Source organism: Manis javanica, chromosome 3 (assembly GCF_040802235.1).
Source record: "Manis javanica isolate MJ-LG chromosome 3, MJ_LKY, whole genome shotgun sequence".
NCBI classification, from domain to species: Eukaryota; Metazoa; Chordata; class Mammalia; order Pholidota; family Manidae; genus Manis; species Manis javanica.
Genome location: NC_133158.1, coordinates 3,010,436 through 3,026,635, shown reverse-complemented (window position 1 = coordinate 3,026,635; position 16,200 = coordinate 3,010,436). Strand labels below are relative to the sequence as shown.

Below are 16,200 nucleotides of genomic sequence, written 5' to 3'. Positions count from 1 at the left end.
TGAGGGCGCTCAGGAACCGTCCCTCCGGAAAGGGGTGCCCCGCACGCGCGCGCGCACGTACACACACTCACACACACATGCCGGCCACAAATCGGGGTCCCCGCCGATCCCACCGCCCTCGCAAACCCACCTGGGGAGCGCACAGACTCCCCACAGCACGCGCGCAACCCCCGCAGACCCCGCTCGCCGTCACGGAAGGGCACGCGCAGGCGCGCGCCCGCGCCGCCCCACTCCCGGCCCCTGGCCCAGCCGGCCTCGGGCGCACGCTGCGCGCACGCGCGGCCCGAGTCCCGCCCCGCCGGCCTCGCCCGTCGGGGGCGGGGCGCGCCGGCCTGGGTCCTGCGGCACCGCCCGGGAAGCTGCGCGAGGCTGGCCGGCCGCCGCCACATCCTCTGCCTCCTCCGGGTCCAGACGAGCCAAGCCGGGCCGGGGCCGAGCCGAGGGCTCCGAGGGCGCGGGCGGAGCGCGGTGCGGAGCCATGGCGCACCAGACGGGCATCCACGGTGAGGGCGGCGGGCGGGTGGGCAGGGGGCCGAGGGTCTCCGCTCGCGGCGGCGCCCACTCCTCGGCGCTCGGCCCTGGTCTCGTCCCCGGCACCATCCTGGGGAAGCTTCCTGTTCCCTTTTGCCGCCGCGGGTCGCTGGGAGTGGGCACATCTGGGGGCGTGCAGACTTACTGTGCACAGTTGGGAGTGGGTGTACGCGTGTGTACGCAGCTGGGGCGGAAGTGCCTGTGTACCTATCGGGGTGGATGTGCCCGTGTGTGCCCATCCACGTAGTTTGTGCCTTCCTGGGGTGGGGGTACCCGGATGTGCACATCTGGAGGCGTGTGCACCTCTGGATGTGACTGTACGTCTAGGGTCTTTTATGCACATGCACTAATGGCTGACGGACGCAGGAGTGTGGAACCATCTTTAGACATCAGTGCTTCGTGACTGTGCACACATCTGTGGGTGTTTGTGTGTATGTGCACAATTTTGGTACATCTCAGAGTGCATTTGTTACCATGGAAGCATGTACCAGATGTGTCTGTATGGGGTGTGTCTGTGTGAAGAGGGGGCCGTGACCTTTGGCTCTTCCCAAGACCCTCACACACTCTCAGACTGAGGAAAACCTGGGACAGGGCCCTCAAGGAGATATATAGAGAGTTACCAATCTGACCTTGACCTTTGATCTTCCTGCCATTTTCCACTCTGACGACCTAAGTCTGCCCCAGCCTGGGTTGGAAGGTCTCAGCTCCAGGCTGGAGGCAGAGAAGAGGGTCCAGACATGGGGTTTGTGGTGGGGATCCTCGTCCTACTGACTCCCGGCCAGCCTCCTCACCCCAAGCATCTTCAGCCTCTTACCCCAAGGGCCGCCTGGTGTCCTTCTCACACAGGCTGGGGGAGAAGCACGGGCCAGGAGCCAGGTGTCCTGACCCCACCTCGGTTCCAGCATCCCCTCTGTCACTACCCTGGTACGGCTACCTGGCCTGTGGGGAAGACCCAGGCTGCCTGCCGAGACAGCGCTGTGGTTTGGCCATCGGCCACTCCTCCCAGCACACGAGGATCCCCCACCCTAGACCGCCACCATCGACCAGCCGGGAGGCCTGGATCTTGGCCTGTGGTTGTGGCCACTTGGTGGCTGGACCAGCCTGAGAGAGTTCTCTGGCCCTGCCTCACAAGACCAGAAAAGGCAGGAGCCTGGGTCAGGGCCAGCCTCACCCCAGGAGAAGCTGGACGGAGAGCTTTGTGACTCAGCCCCACACAAGGGAAGAGCTGCCCACTGGACCTGCCCCTTCCTTCCCTCTGTCTGGTCATTGCCGCTGCCTCCAACTGGCAGGGATCGGAAGTTAGTACCCCCACCCCTCTTCCCCCACCATGCTGACAGGCCCTGTGGCCTGTGGCCGAGCCCTGACTCGCTCCTTCATTTTCCACGCGATGAACAAGCCTGCCTCACGGATCACCAGAGGCTGCCCCCCACCCCCAGCCCTCCTGCCTGTGAGCAGCCCACTTCTTCCCATTTCTGGACTGGGGAGGTGGCAGGAGAGGTGTCCTGTCCTGGCCTAGGCGTGAGTCTGCTGAACTCAGAGTACGTGTGGAGAGGGGCCTGTAACCTGAGGCTTACAGGGGGTGGCGGGGGTGGCATGAATCTTTGATGATAGAGGCTCCAATGTCTGAGGCCTGGCCTCTAGATTATTGATGGTGGCAGAGGAGGCATGGAGGGAGATGTCTCTACCACTACTGGGGTGTCACTTTGTCCTGGTAACACTAGAAGACACATGTCAGCCTTTCCCTTAAGGAAGCTTCTTGGCTTCCCCTCCCCGGTCTGAGCATGTCCCAACGCCTGCCTGCTGCCATAGCAGGAGTGAAGCCTGATAGCTGTTACCAGTAGAAGCCCCCCATTACCAAGCACTCGCTCCCATTTACTCCTCACCACAGCCCTCTGCAGTTGGGAGTATTAGCTACAGATGGGTTTGAGGTTCCGTGAGGTTAGAGGTCAGGAAAGGTGGGGCCCCAGAGGTCAGGCCCGGTGGGGCTGTGTCTCCATGCCATAGCCTTCTGTGCCTGTAGGCCTCGGGTGGGACCCTGCCTGCCCCGGAGGGTGGCATGCAGCCTGAGGTCTCAGGCTCAGGGTTACCCCCCCATGAGGGACACCTGAGGACATGAGCAGAGTTTGTTCTCCTAAGGTGCCCCCCACCCCCTGCCCCGAGCTGCCCAGTCTGGGCCCTGTAAATATTCTCTGACCTCAGCCCTCCAGCTGTGTTCCTGCAGGATTCTCCTGACCCCTGGGCAGCCTCAAGGTCATGCCGGCCTGGCACTGCACACGCAGAGACCTAAGTCGGACCCTCCCCCATTTGGGCCTTGGTTTCCCCGTGGAACTACTAGTGGATCTGGGACTTCTCTGGTTCTCCAGCTCTGACCATGACCCTCACCCCTGTACCTGGTGGTTAGTCACCACCTACTGGCTCTGTACCCCAGGGACCAAGCCAAGGTTTGTTTTGGGGAGTTTCTGAGAGCCACTCCAAGCCTTCCCAGCTGCCTGGGGCTGGGAGCTTGTCGCTGCTGGCAGGGCTGTGCCCGGGCTGGGTTCACGCCTGGGCCTCTTGGGGTTAGGCAGCCAGCCAGGCTGGTGGGCTGGGGCTGGGGCTTGTGTATGTGTGTCAGTGTGTTTCAGTGTGTACTTTGCACACCCTGTTGCCTGTACATGGGTCTTAGCCAAGCTCTGCACTTTGCCTATGTGTGTGTGTGTGTGTGTGTGTGTGAGCTGAATCCATGTGTGTTTGCATGTCTACATGCGTGTCTGTTTACATTGGACCAGGTCCGCATGTGTTCATGCCTAAGGGTGTTTGCATGTCCACTTCTGTTCATCACATGCATGTGTTGGTGTGTTTACATATGCTGGATGGAGCATGTACCTGTTGGCACATGCAGCATGAGACACAAGTGTGCGTGTGTGCTAACGGACTTGGTGGCCTGTGCTCATGGAGCATTTATTTGTGTATTTGTGTCTGTGGATATGGCAGTGTTGACAGTGTCCCAGGCCAGCTCAGCGCTGGGCCTTCCTGGGGGTAGGGGACAGGTGGGGGCCATTCCCTCTGGCTAGCCTGGCCTGGCCCAGAGCCCACCCCATTGTTTCATCCCCACCCGCCCTGTCCCACCCGCCTACCACCTCTCCAGGCTAAATTTGGGAGCTTGTGCTCAGCAGCCGGCTCAGGTTCCTAGTCACATGGGGGGTCGTATTTAACCCGGCTCCCAGTTCCGCTGCCAGACCTACGGGAAGAGCGGGCTCTAAGTGTGTCCCTGTGCACTAAGTGTGCCCCTGCTCACTCTACCTGCTCACTCCCACCATGTTTCTTGTTCTTGTAGCCACCAAGGAGCTGAAGGAATTCTTTGCCAAGGCTCGGGCTGGCACCATTCGGCTTATCAAAGTTGTCATTGAGGATGGTGAGTACCCCTGACGGGCTAGGGCATTGGCTGGGGGCTGGACCCATCTGCTCCTCTGGGAGCTGTGGGAGCACTGGCCTCCAGCCCCCTCAGGACCTCAGTTTCCCCATCTGGGAACAGGAGGTGCCTTGTAGGGGAGCATGGGAGTGGGCATGACATTACCCCTGTTACACCGAGCAGGACACCAAAGTTAAGGGGACAGCAAGGAGAGCCCTGCCTGGGGTCCTGCCCAGCGTGCCCAGGGGCCATGTAGGTATCAGATGGGCCTGGTCAGGGTGTGGGATGGGGGCAGGGAGGCAGGCGCAAGCGGGCCAGGCACTGCCCTGTGTGGCTAGTGCCACATGCCTCCCTCTGGGATCGACAGGCCTGGCCTGGCTTGGCCACTGGCTGGGGGGATTCCTAAAGAGAAGCTGGATCCTGTCTTTGGGAAGTGCCCCCACAGTGGGGAGAAGTAGGACTGGGGGATTCCAGGTTTGCCTGGGTTTTGGGCCTGGACCCTGGGCACCTGGGCCTTAGGCTGGGAGTACAGGAGAGGTGAGCCTGAGCTGAGGCCGGATATGGGGAGGGCTTGAAGAGGCAGACGGTTAGCCCGAGGCCCAAGGGGCTGGGGTAGAGGACCTCTATGGGCTGAGGGCCTGTCCTTGAAGGTGAGGGGCACAGACTCTGGGACTGGGAGTGGTCCAGGCTGCCCAGGTATCCTTCCAGCCCCTCCTGGTAGCTGTGCTGTAGCAGGCCCTTCGGGGGGCTTCCGGAATGGGCTCGGTGCCGGGCTCAGTTCTCACGCATTCAATTAACTGGCTCACAGCAGGGTCTGTCCAGACCCAGGGTTCACCCCAAGCTTTAGGGCCAGAGCAGTGCTGGGCTATGTCCAGGGTCTCTGAATTCCAGGCCCCTCAGCCCTCCGGCTTGCCTCCCAGACAACATGTCCCTGCAGGAGTTTAGCAGGGGAACCTGGAAGTGTGCTCTCGGCTCTGTGCTGTTCCCGGAGGGGCCAGGCCCCTGACAGGCAGCCACCACCCATCTCTTACTGAGTGTGGCTTGAGCTTGGTTTTTCTAGAGAAGCCATGAATTCCCACTTCTTAACTAAACTTCTCAGTTTGAAAATGTTGGCGACAAATTAAATAACATTTGACTGCTGCTGGCGCTGACTTGGCCTGTGATGCTGGGAACCTGGGGTAAATGGGCTGTCAGAAGCCCACTGAGCACCCCAGCTTACAGTCCCCGGACCTCTCAGCTTCCCCACTCATCCCCAAGCCTGGCGCCCACTTGCGCTGTGACCCTGCCTCACATCCCACCCTTTGTGGGCCCATGTGGGTCCCGGCCTGCGGGTGCTACCTTCACAGTCCCGAAGGTTCCCAGCCTTGATCCCATCTGAGATCTGGGATGGTAGGTGAGGAGGCTGAGGCCCACAGAGAGACGGCTGTGCTGGTGGCCTGGCATGTTGGGGCACCTGGACAGCTGGGCCCCTTGCCCGCATCAGGAGGGCATGATGGGCAGGGCATCCCTGGCCAAGTGGCCATTGTCCCCTTGCCCCTGGTCTTCCTCCAGCCTGGGCCTGTGCACCCCTGGGCTGGTGCTTGCTGCCAAGCTAAGGCTAAGGCCCTGCGGGCTGATAGGTCAAGTGTGCGTCCAGCCTCCCTGCTCCATTCAGCCACTGTGTGCCAGCTAGGGAGGCAGCAGGGACCTGTTCATACCATGTCTCTCTGTGTCTGCAGGTCCCTCAGGTTCCTGTGGCCTGAGCACATTTGTTCTGAGAAGGAGGGTGGGGCTTGAGAGCTGGGGCTGGGGGAGGAGGGGAGCAGGAGGCGCAGCAGGGGCCGTGCCCGAGCAGCTGTGCTGGTGGGTGGGCTCCGAGTGTGCGGGTATCCGAGAGGGGGCTGCACTGCTGGCGGCTGTGGCCTACTGTGCCTGTCTGTGTCAGGTCACCTGTGGGCATATTCGAGGCCATTTCTGTGCATGTGTGTGCGGGGAGTGACCCCTCGCTGGCAGCTCTGTGCCCTCTGTCACAGACACTGATTCACACAGCCTGGTCTGTCAGGGCCCTGGGGTCCAGGGGCAGGTGGGGTGAGTGGCCAGCAGGCCCACAGTCGGAGGGGGTGTGGGAGATGGCTGCTGGGCTCACCCAGCCTCTGCCCCCAGAGCAGCTCGTGCTGGGTGCCTCTCGGGAGCTGGTGGGTCCCTGGGACCAGGACTACGACAGAGTCGTCCTGCCCCTACTCGATGCCCAGCAGCCCTGCTATCTGCTCTATCGCCTGGACTCGCAGAACGCCCAGGGCTTCGAGTGGCTCTTCCTCGCCTGGTCACCTGATAATTCCCCCGTGAGTCCTAGGGACCCCTGCCCAGCCCCAAGATCGGGGTGGGAAGCTGGGTCTGAGCAAGGCAACAAGGCCCGGTCCTGGGGCGTCTGAGTGGAGAGACATCAGGTCCTGCCCCGGGGACTCTGAGAGAGGAGCAGGCCCTGTGCTTGGCAGTCTGGGGTCCCCTGCAGGCCTCCCCTCAAGGGCCTGGCTCTGGGAGCCTGAGAGGTTGGGTCTGGGAAGGGCTGGCTCACTGCACCCTTGCCTCTGTGCTGTGCTCTCTGCTGGGTGCAGTGAGGTGACTGGGTCCCACCCAGAGCCCCCTGCCTGCTCCTGGAGAGGCAGCCCTGCCAAGAGGGGCCTCACGGCATGGCCCCTCCCCTTTAGGTGCGGCTGAAGATGCTGTATGCCGCCACACGGGCCACGGTGAAGAAGGAGTTTGGGGGCGGCCACATCAAGGATGAGCTCTTTGGGACTGTGAAGGTAGCACCCCCAGACCAGGACCCACACGGGCCCACAGAGGGTGGGATGTGAGGCAGGGTCACAGCACAAGTGGGTGCCAGGCTTGGGGATGAGTGGGGAAGCCGGGAGGTCTGGGGACTGCAAGCTGGGGTGCTCAGGGGGCTTTCTGACAGCCCATTTACCCCTCTGCATCCCCTGGCCAGGATGACCTCTCCTTTGCTGGGTACCAGAAGCACCTGTCATCCTGTGCAGCACCCGCCCCACTGACCTCGGCAGAGAGAGAGCTTCAGCAGATCCGCATTAACGAGGTGGGCGTGCCGAGCCGGTGGAACGTGGGCCGAGGTTTGGGCGGGCGAGGGCCACGTTCACTCCTCGCCTGTCTGCAGGTGAAGACAGAGATCAGTGTGGAGAGCAGGCACCAGACCCTGCAGGGCCTTGCCTTTCCGCTGCAGTCCGAGGCCCAGCGGGCGCTGCAGCAGCTAAGACAGAAGACCATCAACTACATCCAGCTGGTGGGTGCCTGTTCCCCGCCCTGGGCTACCCAGGGTGCACACACCCCTAGGCTGCCCCGCAGGCCCCCCGTGTGCTTGTGGGCACGCACTGTCCCCCGACCCCTGCCTGTTGTGCTATGGGCACAGTCACCATGTGCAGTGGTGTACTCTGGTCCCCTGCTGCACAGTGGCACCCCTGACGCTGTCCGTCATTCCGTCCGCCACGTGCTACCCACTCACCCCTGGGTTCAGACCCCCTCAGCCCTGAGCCCCTTCCCGTCATGGGACCCCCCTGCAGCCCCCATCACCCCTTCCCCAGGCAGGGTGCCCTGCCCCCGTGGTCCTCGCTGCCCCTTTCAAGCAGAGTGGCTCCTCCCTTCCAGAAGGGCCCCTCTGATCCCGAGAGGATGGGCAGCCCACTCGTGGCACCTCCCTGAGGCTGAGACTCGCCTCCTTCTCCCTGCACCGCTGTCCTGACCCCACCCCACCCTTCGTGGGTCGTTCCTCTCCCAGAGCCTTCCTAGGACAGACTTAGGGCTTGGTCCAGAGGGGGGCTCCCAGGCACCATGGCCACCGGGAGGGGAGTCCTGGGAGAGGGAGACCCTGCCTGCCAGCCGATACCACCTCAGGGACCCCGTGTTGGGAGGGTGGGCCTGGCCCCCTCTGCCCTTGCCCTGTACCTCCCTGCTGCTCGGCAGAAGCTGGACCTGGAGCGGGAGACGATCGAGCTTGTGCACACAGAGCCCACAGAGGTGGCCCAGCTGCCCTCCAGGGTGCCCCGAGATGCCGCCCGCTACCACTTCTTCCTCTACAAGCACACCCATGAGGGTGACCCCCTCGAGTCTGTGGGTGAGTGGCCCATGGGCGGGCAGGAGCAGCCCTGGCCTGGAGCTGGGTGGCCCTGCAGCAGGGGCCGGCCCGGGCTCACGTCCGTGTCCCCGGCAGTGTTCATCTACTCGATGCCGGGCTACAGGTGCAGCGTCAGGGAGCGCATGCTCTACTCCAGCTGCAAGAGCCGCCTCCTCGACTCCGCGGAGCAGGACTTCCTGCTGGACATCTCCAGGAAGGTGGGCGCTGCTCCCCCGGCCCCGCCTCCCAGGGCCCGGGAGTCCCGCTGCCTTGTTGAATGGATGGGGAGACAGACCTGAGGGCACGTGCATTGCGTGAGGCCGCCCGGCTCACTGGTGGCCTGGACAGGCCCGAGCACCGGCTGCCCATGTCTCCCCTTTCCTGGTTCTGAAAGGAAGGTAGAGGGGGACCAGGATGAGCAGGGCAGCAGGCCCCAGGCTCAGTATTCCCAGAGGTGGCATTCCAGGTGGGCATCTGGGAGGAGACCAGGGCTGGGCTGTGAGAAGTCAAACGGGACGCCCCAGGGTCGGGGTGGCCGTGGGTGGTGCGCAGGGTCCCACCACTGGGGTGACTGCTGCCTTGCCCCGTTCAGATTGAAATTGGCGATGGGGCAGAGCTGACGGCCGAGTTCCTCTATGATGAGGTGCACCCCAAGCAACACGCCTTCAAGCAGGCCTTCGCCAAGCCCAAGGGCCCGGGAGGCAAGCGGGGCCACAAGCGCCTCATCCGAGGCCCTGGCGAGAATGGGGATGACAGCTAGATGGCGCCAAGCCCTGCTGGTGGGTGGATTGGTGCCCTGCTGCGCCCAGCCCAGGCTCCCAGTCTGGGTTGCTTCCTGTGGGGCAGGGGGCCCAGCCACTGGGCCCTTACAGCTTCTGAGGGCCACTGGGGTGGCACTTTGTGACCCTCCCCCATTGCTGTCACCACCTCATCTGTGTGCTCGCGGCCCTGGGGACCCTGCCTGGCTGGCTGAAGGAGGCTGGCCCCCCACGAACTGAGACCGCAGTCCCAGCACAGCCAGGAAGCTTTGGCCACAAGGGGGTGGGGTTAGTCGGGGCTGGGGCAGGGGCTCCCTCTGGGACAAGATGGTTGAATGCTGTATTTTTTAAAGAATAAAATATTTTTAAATCAATACCTGAGTCTGGCCCTGGGGGCCTACTTCTGGCACTGGAGTTGGGAGGCGCTGTGTACGTAACAGCCTCCCCACAACTCAGACAGGGCCTGTCAGGCTGCCAGGTGGAGCCGCAGCCCTCCTGGCTATGGCAGCCGTATGAGGGCACGAGCCGGACTGGCCAGAAAGGCAGGACCGCCTCCACTGTGATGTCGGAATCTGGGTGTATTAATTTCTCACAGCTGCTGTAACAAAGTGCCACGAGCTTGGTGGCTTAAAGCCACACAAAATTTATCCTCTGAGAGTTCTTGTAAGTCTAACATGGCTGCAGTCTAGGCTAAAATCAAGGGGTTGCAGGCCTGGTGCCTCCCAGAACCCAGAGGAGAGCCCGCCAGCTTGCCCGTCCCGGCCTCTGCAGGCTGCCTGCCTGCCTCGGCTTGCAGCCCTGACCCGTCTGCACAGCTGGCTGTGTAGCACCTCGTCTCAGACTCTGCCTCCCTATGCGGCCATGGTCATGTGGCCTTCTGGGGTCAGATCTCCCTCTGCCTGTCTTATAAGGACATGTGATTATATTCACCTCTTCCCCCCAACATAACTCTCCCATGTCAAGATCCCTAACTAGTCGTCCCTGCACAGCCCCTTCTGTTGTGTAAAGGAGCATATTCACAGGTTCTGGGGGTGAGGACCCAGGCCTCCTTGGGAGCATCCTCAGCTCGCCACACTGGGTTTTCCTGCCTGGATTTTCCAGTCTTGATGGGGCTCATGCTTGGCAGGTGTTTCTGTGGACATCTGGATCTTGTGTCTCCAAGCGTGTGCGTGCTGTGTGTGTGTGTGTGTCCTACAGTTCTGCCCCTGAGAAGTGGGTGGAAGGTGCCTCCCATCCCAGATAGGTGTGCAGGGATGGTTCCATGTCAGGTTGGTGACGATTCAGCTGCTGAATGGGCACTGTCCTTTCTGGAGGGTGTGTCTTGAGCTGGGGCTCAGGGCAGTGTCCCCTCCCTGGGGCCTATCTTAGCCCCTACTAAAGCCCCAGGGATTGTGGGGAAGAGAGCTGGCCCCCTACCCAGAACCCAGGGAAAGAGGCCTGACCTTACCTCCCTGCAAATACTGGTTCCCAGGTAGGCAGGAAGACAGAGCCATCACCCCCAAACTGCTGAACCACCCAGACCTGTGTGCCAGCTGAATGCAGGCAGCTTGGAGCCTGTGTGCATGACACCCACCTAGGGGTAACATGGTGAACCAGGGTGGCAGATGTCCAGCCTGGCCTCCCAGCAGAAGCCCTTTTTATTTCTTCATTTACTAATTCATTCACCGTCACTCAGACACTCTGTGTGCCTGCCCAGAGCACAGATTCAGCAAATACCCGGCACTTGGGGTGTGTGGAGCACTGTGCTAGGCCCTGGGGTTACAGAAAAAGACCCAGGCCCTCAAGACACTGACATTCCAGCAGGGGACTACGATGAGGTACAATGAACCGTGAAAAATCAGTGATAACGGGTGTTAGTGGGTAAAAACTGCTACAAGAACAAAAAACAGCAGGTAAAGGATCTCTGGAGTGCCAGATCCGGTGTAGGATGTTTGAGGTCAGAGAAGGGAAGGCCTCGAAGGGTGACTGAACAGAAACGAATGGATGTGAGTGGCTGGAAAAAGAGCTTCCAGATAGTAAGTTCAAAAGGCAAGGTTTGTACGCAGGTATGTTCCAGCCACAGCAAGGCCAGTGTGGCTGGAGACTGGTTAGGGGGGCAACGGGAGGGCAGATCCCGCAGGACCTTGTTGGCCATCATGTGATCTGTGGCTTTGACTCAGAAAGGCCTGTGGAGGGGTCGGAGCAGAGGCGGGGCCTACGTGACTTAGTGGTCAGGTGCAGATAACACAGATAACCTGAGGGGCATGAGAGCAGTAAGCGCAACACGTGAGGAGGCGGCCGCTGCAGCTGTCTAGGGGAGAGGTGACAGTGGCTCAGCCCGGGCTGCCCCATTTGAAGGTGGGGGCCCTGGGCAGATTCTGAGGTGGAGCCAGCAGGACTTGCTGAGGGTCCTGGGGCACCCCGAGGCTTTGGGCCTGAACAATTTATTGTGATGGGAAGAGCCTTGGAGCAGTATGAGCCTCGGGGTCCCAGCAGGCCAGCCCCCGCGCTGTGCTGATGGGGCGCCAGGAGCTCACGGTGGACCAGAGGGGAGGCCTGCTCCTGGAGGGAGCAGCTGCCGTGGTGACCGGTGCAGACCTACGAGGCCAGCCACAGAGCTCCAGGGCCGGTGCTGCAGGGACAGGGCAGGGCGGCTGGCCTGAGAGCTGCCTGCGGTGGGGGCCCCTCGGGGGTGAAAGTCTTCTTGGCACTGGGAGGGCACTGGCATGGGCGTCAGCATCTGGGTCTGGCACAGCCCCTAATTCCAATCTCCCGCTGACCCTAGACTGGGCTCTGGGCCTTCGTCTCTCCCCAGACTTCCCAGAGGACAGGTGTGGGGCCCCCAGAGGATGTGGTGGCACTTTAAGCTAGGCTGTGGGGAGGCGGAGGGAGTGGAAAGAGGAAGCAGCCAGGCTGTCAGTCTTCTGACTATGCAAATGGCCTCTGACTCATTGTGCCCCCCAGGGCTGGTGGGCAGGACAGGGTGAGGGGGGCGCTGCTGGGCTGTTGTGAAGTTCTCACTTCCTCCGTTTTCCCAGCTGCTGCAGGAAGGGACCAGGAGCTCGAAGCATCCTTGTCTGCAGAGGCTGCCCAGTCTGTCAGCCTAACACCAGGAGAACCCCCACTCCCTGCCATGGTAGGACAGCAGCCTTCTGTGCCCTAGGGAGGGGGATAGTGAGAGGTGGTGGGGAGAGAGATGGGTTTGGCAACTGCAGACAATAGTGAAAGGGGCTGCCATCCACATGGCCCTAGGGACTGTCACTGCCCCTGAAGACTGAGGCGTAGAAACCCTTCTCTGAGCAGTGAGCCCCAAACCCCTTGTGTGGATGAGGAGGCTAACCCTGGGCTGCACTCAGTGGGGCACAGGACTGCAAGTGAGGTAGGTGCCCAGGGCTGGGCTCTGTCTCCCCTCTGCTGCTCACCCACCTCCCATCCTATATGAGCCCTGAAGGGTGGCATGCTTGGGCTGGGTGAGGTGAGCAGAGAGGAAAAGAGCTGAAGGGTGCCCAGCCTCACTGGGGCCCTGGGTGGTACCTTCCTGGACACACTGTCCCCCAGGAGACCCTCATTTTGCCTAGGTCTTGGCAAAAGGGACAAGGTGGGGCTGGGGGTGCCTGGTGGAGGGCAGAGGGGGCTATTCAGAGTGGTAGAGCCAGATGCCCCCTTGCCCTGCAGGAAAGAGAAACAGCCTGAGGACAAGTGGGAGTGCGGGAGTGACCGCCCGGCTCCCTGTCCAGCTGGGGTCTGGTCATGTGTCCAAGCTCTAGAGCATCAGTTTGGTCCCGGCTCTCAGAACCAGTTCTAGTTCCAGTTTTGAGTTAAAGGCTGGGTCTGAGGCCACGTCCAAGCTCCCCATGCACCTCGGAGGCGGGGTGGGTGCTAGGCAGAGAGGCAGGAGACTCCCCGGGGAGGGCTTGGGCGGCGGGGGTTGGAAGCCCTGCTGGGAGACCCCAGGGAGTGGGTCCCGAGGAGGTGGGTCTGGGCTGTACACTCAGCAGCCCCCACCCCACAGGGCCCTTGCTGCAGTGCCCTGCACTGCCTGTCTCTCCTGGTCCTGGCTGCGGTGCTGGCCGCGGCCCTGGCCCAGGGCGCCCTGCCTGCCTTCCTGCCCTGCGAGCTCCAGCCCCACGGCCTGGTGAACTGCAACTGGCTGTTCCTCAAGGCCGTGCCCCACTTCTCTGCAGCCGCGCCCCGGGAGAACATCACCGGTCTCTCCCTGCTCTCCAACCGCATCCACCACCTGCATGACTCTGACTTTGCCCACCTGTCTAGCCTACGGGACCTCAACCTCAAGTGGAACTGCCCGCCCGCCAGCCTCAGCCCCATGCACTTCCCCTGTCACATGACCATAGAGCCCAACACTTTCCTGGCCGTGCCCACCCTGGAGGTGCTGAACCTGAGCTACAATGGCATCTCCACTGTGCCCGCCCTGCCCAGTTCCCTGGTGTCCCTGTCCCTGAGCCACACCCACATCCTGGCGCTGGACCCCCCTGCCCTCATGGGCCTGCATGCCCTGCGTGTCCTCTACATGGACGGCAACTGCTACTACAAGAACCCCTGCAGCCACGCAGTGCGCGTGGCCCCAGGCGCCCTCCTGGGCCTGGGCAACCTCACGCACCTGTCACTCAAGTACAACAACCTCACAGCGGTGCCCCGCAGCCTGCCCCCCGGCCTTCAGACCCTGCTGTTGTCCTACAACCGCATCATCACCCTGGCCCCTGAGGACCTGGCCAACCTGGCCGCCTTGCGGGTGCTCGATGTGGGTGGCAACTGCCGCCGCTGCGACCATGCCCGCAACCCCTGCGTGGAGTGCCCGCGGGGCTTCCCCCAGCTGCACCCAGACACCTTCAGCCGCCTGAGCCACCTTGAGGGCCTAGTGTTGAAGGACAACTCTCTCCACTGCCTGAGCTCCCAGTGGTTCTGGGGCCTGGACAACCTCAGAGTGCTGGACCTGAGTGAGAACTTCCTATACGACTGCATCACCAGAACCAAGGCCTTCCGGCGCTTGGCCCAGCTGCGCCAGCTCAACCTGTCCTTCAATTACCACAAGAGGGTGTCCTTTGCCCACCTGCAGCTGGCGCCCTCCTTTCGGAGCCTGCGCTCCCTGCAGAAGCTAGACATGCACGGCATCTTCTTCCGCTCGCTCAGCGAGACGACGCTGCAGCCCCTGGCCCACCTGCCCACGCTCCACACGCTGAGTCTGCAGATGAACTTCATCAGCCAGGCCCAGCTCAGCATCTTTGGGGCTTTTCCTGGCCTGCGTGTTGTGGACCTGTCGGACAACCGTATCAGCGGAGCTGCAGAGCCACTGGCTGCCACGGGGGAGCTGGACAGGGGGCACGAGCTCTGGCTGCCGCCCAGGAACCTCACTCCAGGCCCACGGGACAGCCCCTGCTCCGAGGACTTCATGCCAAGCTGCAGGACCCTCAGCTTCACCCTAGACCTGTCACGGAACAACCTGGTGGCAGTGCAGCCGGAGATGTTTGCCCGGCTCTCACGCCTGCAGTGCCTGCGCCTTAGCTACAACAGCATCTCACAGGCTGTCAACGGCTCCCAGTTCGTGCCACTGACCAGCCTGCGGGTGCTGGACCTGTCCCACAACAAACTGGACCTGTACCATGGGCGCTCGTTCACCGAGTTGCCGCGACTGGAGGCTCTGGACCTCAGCTACAATAGTCAGCCCTTCAGCATGCAGGGCGTGGGCCACAACCTCAGCTTTGTGGCTCAGCTGCCCGCCCTGCGCTACCTCAGCCTGGCGCACAATGACATCCACAGCCGTGTGTCCCAGCAGCTCCGCAGCGCCTCGCTGCGGGCCCTGGACTTCAGCGGCAATGCGCTGAGCCAGATGTGGGCAGAGGGGGACCTCTACCTCCGCTTCTTCCATGGCCTGAGAAGCCTGGTCCGCCTGGACCTGTCCCAGAACCGCCTGCACACCCTCCTGCCGCGCACCCTGGACAACCTCCCCAAGAGCCTGCAGCTGCTGCGCCTCCGGGACAATTACCTGGCCTTCTTCAACTGGAGTGGTCTGGCGCTCCTGCCCAAGCTGGAAGCACTGGACCTGGCGGGAAACCAGCTGAAAGCCCTGAGCAATGGCAGCCTGCCTGGCGGCACCCAGCTCCAGAGGCTGGACCTCAGCGGCAACAGCATTGGCTTCGTGGACCCTGGATTCTTCGCTCTGGCCACGAGACTGCGGGAGCTCAACCTCAGCGCCAATGCCCTCAAGACGGTGGAGCCCTCCTGGTTTGGCTCCCTGGCCGGCACCCTGAAAATCCTAGACGTGAGTGCCAACCCCCTGCACTGTGCCTGTGGGGCAGGCTTCGTGGACTTCCTGCTGGAGGTGCAGGCCGCCGTACCCGGGCTGCCCAGCCACGTCAAGTGCGGCAGCCCGGGCCAGCTCCAGGGCCGCAGCATTTTTGCGCAGGACCTACGCCTCTGCCTGGACGAGGCGCTCTCCTGGGGCTGTTTTGGCCTCTCGCTGATGGCTGTGGCCCTGGGCCTGGCCGTGCCTGTGCTGTACCACCTCTGCGGCTGGGACCTCTGGTACTGCTCCCACCTGTGCCTGGCCTGGCTGCCCCAGCGGGGGCGGCGGCGGGGCGCAGACGCCCTGCTCTATGACGCCTTCGTGGTGTTCGACAAGTCCCAGAGCGCAGTGGCCGACTGGGTGTACAACGAGCTGCGTGTGCGGCTGGAGGAGCAACGCGGGCGCCGTGTGCTCCGCCTGTGCCTGGAGGAGCGCGACTGGCTGCCTGGAAAAACACTCTTCGAGAACCTGTGGGCCTCGATCTACTGCAGCCGCAAGACGCTGTTTGTGCTGGCCCGGACGGACCGGGTCAGCGGCCTCCTGCGGGCCAGCTTCTTGTTGGCCCAACAGCGCCTGCTGGAGGACCGCAAGGACGTGGTGGTGCTGGTGATCCTCTGCCCCGACGCCCACCGCTCTCGCTACGTGCGGCTGCGTCAGCGCCTCTGCCGCCAGAGCGTCCTCCTCTGGCCCCACCAGCCCAGTGGCCAGCGTGGCTTCTGGGCCCAGCTGGGCATGGCCCTGACCATGGACAACAGCCACTTCTACAACCGGAACTTCTGCCAGGGCCCCACGATGGCCGAGTAGCAGAGTGCCGTGGCCCCGATCTGGGTGCTTGCCCTGCCTCCCCACCCCAACCATGGCAGATAGAGGGCACTCAATAAATGCCACTGGCAGGTCAAACAGCTGGCCCCGAGTCACTGGAGGTGTGACAGGGAGGACAGAAGGGAGAATTGTCCTCAGGTGGGGAGGGCCAAGAGGTGATATGGGGGAAACTGCCCCAGAGCGAAAGGGAGCACCCACAGCTGTGCCCATGGGCATCTCCTTGGGGACTTGGAGCAAGGGCACTAAACGGGGTCTCAGTCCTTCCCAGATTGCAGGCTGACTGCCCTGCCCTCTCCACCTGCCCCTTGCGGCTCCA

At 62.6% G+C, this 16,200-nt stretch overlaps 1 protein-coding gene across 3 annotated transcripts; it reads left to right on the top strand.

Annotated features, from left to right (window-relative positions):
* The first annotated feature begins 329 nt into the window (after positions 1-329).
* On the top strand, positions 330-15,962 carry LOC108404439 (twinfilin-2). Of its 3 annotated transcripts, none has more exons than XM_036994837.2 (9): positions 330-503; positions 3,848-3,925; positions 6,065-6,243; positions 6,610-6,705; positions 6,888-6,992; positions 7,071-7,196; positions 7,874-8,024; positions 8,121-8,242; positions 12,774-15,962. In XM_036994837.2, exons 1-9 carry the CDS (start codon positions 479-481, stop codon positions 15,864-15,866), a joined length of 3,975 nt encoding a protein of 1,324 aa, XP_036850732.2. In that variant the 5' UTR covers positions 330-478; the 3' UTR covers positions 15,867-15,962. The 3 variants fall into 3 exon arrangements, with proteins under 3 accessions (XP_036850732.2, XP_036850731.1, XP_017527519.3); XM_036994836.2 differs by lacking the exon at positions 12,774-15,962 and adding an exon at positions 8,617-9,156 and having other exon boundaries at positions 334-503; XM_017672030.3 differs by lacking the exons at positions 330-503; positions 3,848-3,925; positions 6,065-6,243; ... (3 more) ...; positions 7,874-8,024; positions 8,121-8,242 and adding an exon at positions 11,801-11,897.
* The last annotated feature ends 238 nt before the right edge of the window (positions 15,963-16,200 follow it).